Here is a 7,499-nt window from a genome sequence, read left to right as displayed (position 1 = left end):
AGTGTGTGCAAAAGTCCTGAGGCTGGGGGGAACACTGGCCAATAGGGGAACTGCAAGTGTTTCTTGTGACTGGATCACAGGGAGCAGGAGCCTGGGAGAGGAAAGATGCTCCCGTCACCCCAGAGCAAAACATTCTGGCTCAATCTATGTGTCCCACAGTCCCCAGAATTACTTTCACAAACCTGTCACTCCTACTGATTGCGTTCGGTTGTTCACCAAATGGGCACTGACCACCTCCTGTATGTGCAAGGCACTGTGCTCACCTGGGCATAAGATGGTAAAGACCCATGGCTTTGGCCCTCTCTGAAGGAGTCAGACAGTGATTCAAGTCTTACAACCACAATTAATTGGGAAGAAGAAATGGTGTGAAGGAAGCCTATAACTGAAGCCTTAGCTAATCTATGTATTAGAGTAGGCATAAATCAGACAAAGGGAGTTATGGCAGGGGTGGGGGAGATGCCAGGTAGGAGAATTAATTGCCTTGGCATATGGAGAAACTGAAATATTCTTAGTGTTGCTTGAGCAGCGAGAGAGAAAGGGAGAGAAGAGTTTGGGCAGAGCTGGATGGGCCATGGGAGTTTGGATTTTGTTCTGCTTGAGGTAGAAGGCTGCTTAGATTTATACAAAGGAAGGAGAAGGATGCCTGGGAGTGGGTGGTTCAAACTAAGGAGGTGGTAGGCACAAAAGAAGTAGATGGATTTGATAACTATTTAGGATACAACATATCAAAATTTAACTCAAACTGTATTATACACCTAAATATAAATCCTAGGACTATAAAGCCTCTAGAAGAAAGAGAAGGAAAAACCTTAACAATATTGGGTTTGGCAAAGGGAATTTTGTATATGATAAATTCCAGATGAACTCAAGATTTAAATGTAAAAAATGAAAACAAAAATACAGCCAGCAGCTAAGGGAGAAATGTTTTTAGTCATCTCAGTGGGGAAAAGTTTTTTGTAACCCTGACATAAAGCCCAGCAGCCACAAAATTTTATTTTACCACATTAAAAAATCTGTACAGCAAAGTCAAAATGATAAACTGAAGAGAATACTTACAAGTTACATCTTGAAGGGCTATTTCTCCTTATGTGTGAGTCAGGTACCAAAAACAGTGGAGAAATGGGTAAAGACAAAGACAATTCACAGAAAAGAAGACTAACAGCTCTGGAATATATGCAGCAATGCTTAAGCTCACTCAGAAGAAGAAACACAAATTAAACCTTCACTGAGACACCATTTTCTACTTTAGCAAACAAAAAAATCTGGTACCTCACTGGTGAGTTTTCTGGAAAACACATACATGGCTAGAGATTGAGGGGCTGTATAGGGATAGCCCCATTATAGGGACATTTGGCAAAGTTCATTCACTGTCTGGAATAGCAGAAGTCTGGAAACAGCTTAAATATCAATCAATATGAAACAAGATACATTATAGTACCTTTATATAGAGGAATACTATATAGCTCTCAAAAGGAATGTGTGAACGAGGAACCATCTTCAAAATACGTTAATTACACAATAGGATGTATGGAATTCTTCCACTGGATTTTTTAAAAAGGTGGACGGGGTGAGACATATATGCAATTTTGGTGTGGTGTCTTTTTTCTGACACCACCTCTTATACCAAGTATGTGTTTTTTTCCCAGGTACCAAATACTTTCTCAGGTTTGATAATTCAGTAGAAGACTCAGAACTCAGGAAAGTGCTTTACTGGCTGTTACCAGTTTATTAAAAAGGTTACAACTCAGGAGCATTCAAATAGAAGAGATTCATAGGGCAAGAGATTCATAGGGTAGCCAAATAGAAGAGATCCATGTGGGGGAGGGGTGTAGAGCTTCTGCCCTCTCCAGGTGACCCACCCTCCCCAAAAGACTCCAGATCTCCAGTGCCCCGCCTCTGCTTTAGGTGGTGAGGAGGCTGAAAGTTTCTACCCTCTGGATCACTTTTTCTGGTGACTAGCCCCCACCCTGAGTAACCTCATTAGCATAAACTCAGGTGTGATCCAAAGCACATTAGGAATGACAAAAGGCACTCCTATACATTCAGAGGATTTTAGGAGCTCTGTGCCGAGAACCTGGGACAATGACCAAATATATATTTTATTACACCACATTTGGTTATGCATATTTAGAGTCTGTCTCTGGAAGGACATAAATTATTACTTTCATTGTTTCCAAGGGTAGGAGATGACTCTTGGTTCAAAATTCAAAACATACATGTGAATATATTACTTATTTGAAAAACTGTTAAGAAATACTTTGCAGTCCTTTGTCTTGGTTTCTAATGTCCACAATCTCCAAGCATTACCTCCATGCTTGGGAGTGGCATCCAGATTCCTCTGCCTTCTGACCCTTTAGACTTTTCTCCATCTTCTGTTCCAGCCACTCCCCAAACATACCCTCCCCTCTAGCCTTTCTCTGTGCAGCAGTTCCCTCTCCTAATAACATCCACATTCGAGCTCTGTTCTTAAAACATAGTTCTGAACCCTTCTAGGATTAACTCTTTCAAATTTGAGAACACCCTGTTTTAATGTAATACCCATTTTACAGATGAGGCAGTAGAGGAGATTCAGTAACATGCTAAGTCACACAGCAGCCAGGGACTTAAGCTGTCTGGCACCAGAGACCAAGTCTTAATCACTCCTCTAGACTGTCTTTCTAAGAGTAACCTCTTCCCACCCCAGCATGGGCAAACTTGATATTGTTCAGAACCAGTTCAAATGCCAGCTCCTCTGGGGAGTCTTCCCTGCTCCTTAATTAACAAATTTACTTTTTTTTCAGGGGGGGTTGTATTATAATATTACATTATGTTTGATTGCATAGACCTGGCCCTGCAGGCATTTCTAGGCTGACTATAGAGCCATTTTCCTTTTGAGCTTTTGTGGTCCAGTCGGCTCCAGACCCTCTTCTAAGGACTGCATGTACCTCATCTCACTCTGTTCCATCTTCACTGTGTGGATCTCATCATCCATAGTTGATGTTATAGAGGGGAAACTTAGGCTCAGGATGACTGGTCACCAGTGGGAAGGGGAAGGGCTATTACAGAGCCTGTGCTCACAGGTGTCAACCACTGGTACCTGAACCTGGCAGACCCCCTCTCCCCACAACTCCCTCCCTAGCCCCACCCTGGGTCAAGGACCCAGACTAGGGCCTAAGCACAGTGGGTGTCCTATGGCCATGAGTTTATTAGAGGAGCCAAGTCAGAGTGGGTACAAGTTGCAGGTTGGGAGGAGGGGACTGGGAGCATGGGCAGCACTGCCAGTCTGAGGCCAAGAAGACAGGAGGCCAGGGGACCACAGGCAGTAGAGAGCTGGGTCAGCAGCAAGCGGATGGGCTGTTCACCCTGCGAGCGTCAGCGCCGAGAGCATGGCGGCGGCTTTGAGAGGACTGGGGAAGAAGGACAGAGAGATGCTCAGTGGAAACTTGCCAGGCTCACGTGGCTAGCAGGTTGCAGAGCTGGGACACATGCCCAGGCCTTCTGGACCCCAGGCCTCATGCCCCTCCTTCCCATTCTGTTGGGCCCCACACCTGCCTCCCAGCTTCCCCCAGCTCGTATCCCCAACTCACTGTGAAAGGTGTAGGTGCCTGGCTCCAGTTGCAGCTGGTGGGGCAGGACAATGAGGAAGCCCCCACCCCAGGGGTCTTCAGCCACTGAGAGACTAGCTTGGGAGGGAGGGCAGTGCCCTTCAGGGTTTTGGGAAGGGCACTTGGATACGACAGGCAAGGGGCGGGGGTGGTGGCAGCAGTGGCTGCGGCGAGGGGGCAAGCTGCAGAGGGGACAGTGGGGTGGTGAGAGGCCAGGGCCCCGGGGGAGGGGGACCTGGGCCTTTGGGTAGCTCCTTTGAGCCCTGCCATGGTGGGGGCGCCTCTCCCGTGTCCAGGCCCAGTGGGTTGGCTCCTTGGCCATGACCTGCATGAGAAGAGTGGGTGGTAACTGGGAGGTGGGAGGTCCAGCCCCTTTCCCCAGCCGCAGGATGCTGGTACGGCCTCACCTCCTCGCAGGACTGGCGGCTCACAACCGCCCTGAAGCCCATCCGTGCCCACAGCTTGTCCCTCTGACAAAGGAAGTCTGACACTCGACGACGCCAATCTTTGCCCAGGGCCCATGGAAAAATCACACATTTGGGGTCCTCCACGTCCTCCTCCATGTCATTTGCGAGGTACCTGGCCACAGAGGCCGGGACAGGGAACAGAGGCCATAAGCAACTATCCCACCCCACCCCACAGCTCCCAGCAGTGTCCCCTCCCCCCTGCTCCTGCGCTACTCACAGTGCCAGGAACAAATTGCTGCGGGTGTACTCGCTGAGCTTCAGATTGGCACGCCGGAAGTAGACCAGCACCATGGCCAGGAGATACTGCAGACACAGAAACAGGGAGAGTTAGAGGTAGGCACCGGGGGAGAGGGGGTTGTGCCAGGCCCACCTGCACCCAAGGAAGTGTTGGTAGGGTTAGTAAAACGGTGGGGAGGGGTTTGCAAAGACAAGGGTTTAAAGGGGAGGCATTCCCTCCACTAGACCAGGGGACCCAATGAATTAGCAGCACTGAAGCCCCACCCACTTTATTCAAACTTCCCCAAGTGATCCTGCCTCTACCTACACTGTACCCCCTCACCTTATCTGAGACCTGGAAACAGGGATCTTTGGAGAGGAATTCCTGGAGGAAACTGTGCTCTGGGGGTAGAGAGGAGAGAGAGTGGACTGGGGTTACCACCCACCCTCCACAAGAAAAGAGCAGCATCAGAAGTTCCTAAACCCAATCCTCCACTGAACCCGCTTTCTGACATGACCCCCCCCCACCTTCCAAACTGGGGGTCACCTGAGAAGGGAAGGGACAGAGACTGCCGGTGATTGCATGGGCAGGTTGAGGTCCTGCCTCACATCTGTTCACACTTGGGCCTCCACAGCCACTCCCCTGCCAGCCCCCAACTGGACTCACCCAGAAGGCTTAGGAAGGCCTGGAGCTCCTGATGCTGGTGGAAACAGAGAGACTCACTGCCCTCACCTTGACGGCTCCAGCCACCCAGCTTCACCTGGGTGCCAACCGCAGCGATTGTGTCAGGACCTTGGGTGTCACTCATCTCATGGGGATGGGTGAGGTGGGATGGGGCAGGGTGACCTGCAGAGAAGGCAGCCCCAGGATTTAGCACCTACCCCACTGGTCCCCCACGAGTCAAGGGGGTCGATGTGGCTGGCCTGACAGATGACCTCCAGAAGATGGAGGAACGGGCACAGAGAACTCAGAACAGAAAGAAACTGAGGTGGGGGGCGGGTGGCGAGGCCAGAAAAGCAGCAGAATTCCTGGAAGCTGCAGCACCCCACCCCCTCCGCCTGGCACCCCAGACCAGGCCAGAGTAAGAACAGCAGCCACAAGTACCTCTGAGGCTTCCTAAGTGCCTGGAGCTGTGTTAAATACTTTAAGGACATTATCTTATTTCATCCTGGTAGGTAGACCCATTTTGCAAACAGGGAACCTGAAGCACGGAGGTCTCCCGGCCACTTCGAGGTGGAGCCTGTCTGCCCCCAAAGCCAGAGTTTAACTGCTCCTCCTGCCTCCCAACTCACAACCACGCCCTCTCCCCACACCAAAGCGGCAGCGCTGACAGAACCACCAACCCCTTACTTCACAGAGGGAAAACTGAGGCCCAGAAAGAGGAATGCTATTAGACAAATACTGGGGTTTAGGGCAAGTTAAGGATGGGCCATCTCAAACATTTTGGGCTATGAAGAGAGAGACTCAACTAAGGGGCCCCCTGCACCACCCCTTGGTCAACCCGGGGGGGGTCCCATCTAGGTTCCCACAAGAAGCCCAGCCTCCTCCCAAGAGAAGTCTTACCTGAGCTCAGGGGTTACACAGCACAACTCCCAGCTCAGCGAGCGAACTTATATAGCCCCAGAGCTGCCCCGCCCCCGCGACCCTCCACCAATCAGACCCCTTCCTGGGAAGGGGTGGGGCTTCTCGCCATCACCACTCACCTTTACATGCGGTAAACCGGGTCAGTCTCCACCACTCGCCTCCCAGCTGCGGCTCCCCAAGGCAAAAAGCTTCTCCAGAGTTTCATCACCTACAAGAGGGGTCTTCACCAGGCTAGCTGGACCCCACGGCCTGCGGGCCTGGAATGCGAGTCAGGCTGCAGCGAGTGGCTGATGGGTAAGTTATAATGCATTGAATGTGTCCTGCTGGGGAAGTGTCGCTGGGTATGTCTATGTTTGTTTCAGAACCAAGAATCCCAAAACCTGGGAACCAGAGAAGAGATTGTCTTGGCGTGAGAATTCCCAGGGGCCACATCCCCTTTTCAAGGTCTTTTAGGGGTACGGGGAGCCACTCCAGTGTCTCCAAGGTCGAGGAGAAAGGCTTTGCCCAGACCACCTAACCGTTCCCCTCTTCCCTCACACACACACACACAGAAGACCTTAAGCCTTTTCCTCTTCACTGGCTCATTCTCTACAATTCTATAGGACAGTCAGCACCTGCATTACTTTCCACATATGACAGATGACCCCCCCCTTTTTTTTTTTTAATGTGATAAAATATACATAACAGGGAGGGAGGCTATAGCTCAAGTGGTAGAGTGCATGCTTAGCATGCACAAGGTCCTGGGTTCAATCCCCAGTACCTCCATCAAACAAATAAGTAAATAAACCTAATTACCTCCCCCCACGCCCAAAATATGTACATAACATAAAATTTACTGCCTTAACACTTTTGAGTTCACATTTTTAAGTATCCACTACACAATAGCTCCCCATTTCTCCTCCTTCAGCCCCTGGCAACCACCATTCTACTTTCTATCTCTATGAATCTGACTACACTATGTCATATAAGTGGAATCATACAGTATTTATCTTTTTGTAGCTGGTTCATGTCACTTAGCACAACATCCTCAGGTTTCATCCATGCTGTAGCATGTCAGGATTTCCTTCTTTTTAAGGGCTGGATAATATTCCATTCTATCTATTTATTTTATATATCTACATAAAATACATTCTGTGTATTTATTTATTCTATCTGTGTCTATATTTTGCTTATCCATTCATCCATCAGTGGATAATTATGTTGTTTCCATATCTTGGCTACTGTGAATCGTGCTGTAAACATGGGTGTACAAATATCTTGAGACTCTGCTTTCAATTCTTTGGGGTGTATACCCAGAAGTGGGATAGCTGGATCATAGGGTAATTCAATTTCTAATTTTTTTAGGGAATGCCAAACTGTTTTCCACTGTGGTTACACCATTTTATATCCCCACACACAGTGCACAAGTGTTCTAATTGCCCCACATCCTGGCCAATACTTGTTATTTTCTGTTTTGTTGATAGTAGCCATCCAAATGAGTGTGAGGTGGTGTCAGGTGGCTTTTCAAATATGTATTTAATAGAAATGGAGGCCCATTTAAGTTGAATAACTTGTGCTCAAAGTCCTGCCAGTGGTGGCAGCAGCTGGGGGCTCAGGTCACATGACAAACACAGTATGGCCCTAGGAAGTAGCCTTTGTGGTTCTTGT

General features: G+C 49.0%; 1 protein-coding gene across 5 annotated transcripts in view; it reads right to left on the bottom strand.

Annotated features, from left to right (window-relative positions):
- Nucleotides 1-63: 63 nt before the first annotated feature.
- SPDYC (speedy/RINGO cell cycle regulator family member C) overlaps nt 64-7,499 on the bottom strand; it is a 37,243-nt gene continuing 29,807 nt past the window's right edge. Inside the window, exons 4-9 of one of the 5 annotated variants that reach the window (XM_072970272.1) lie at nt 4,935-6,232; nt 4,611-4,669; nt 4,269-4,354; nt 3,992-4,163; nt 3,567-3,909; nt 64-3,386 (exon numbers count right to left, since the gene is read on the bottom strand). In XM_072970272.1, the coding sequence (XP_072826373.1) occupies nt 3,352-3,386; nt 3,567-3,909; nt 3,992-4,163; nt 4,269-4,354; nt 4,611-4,669; nt 4,935-5,076 (837 nt within the window). In that variant the 5' untranslated portion in view covers nt 5,077-6,232 and the 3' untranslated portion in view covers nt 64-3,351. Of the gene's footprint in view, nt 3,910-3,991; nt 4,164-4,268; nt 4,355-4,610; nt 4,670-4,934; nt 6,233-7,499 lie in introns of those variants that run through there. The other 4 variants (XM_072970270.1, XM_072970271.1, XM_072970274.1 and 1 more) reach the window with 4 other exon arrangements.

Source organism: Vicugna pacos, chromosome 10 (genome assembly GCF_048564905.1).
Source record: "Vicugna pacos chromosome 10, VicPac4, whole genome shotgun sequence".
Taxonomy (NCBI): domain Eukaryota; kingdom Metazoa; phylum Chordata; class Mammalia; order Artiodactyla; family Camelidae; genus Vicugna; species Vicugna pacos.
The sequence above is the reverse complement of the archived record's forward strand: the minus strand, read 5'-3'. Positions and strand labels throughout refer to the sequence as shown.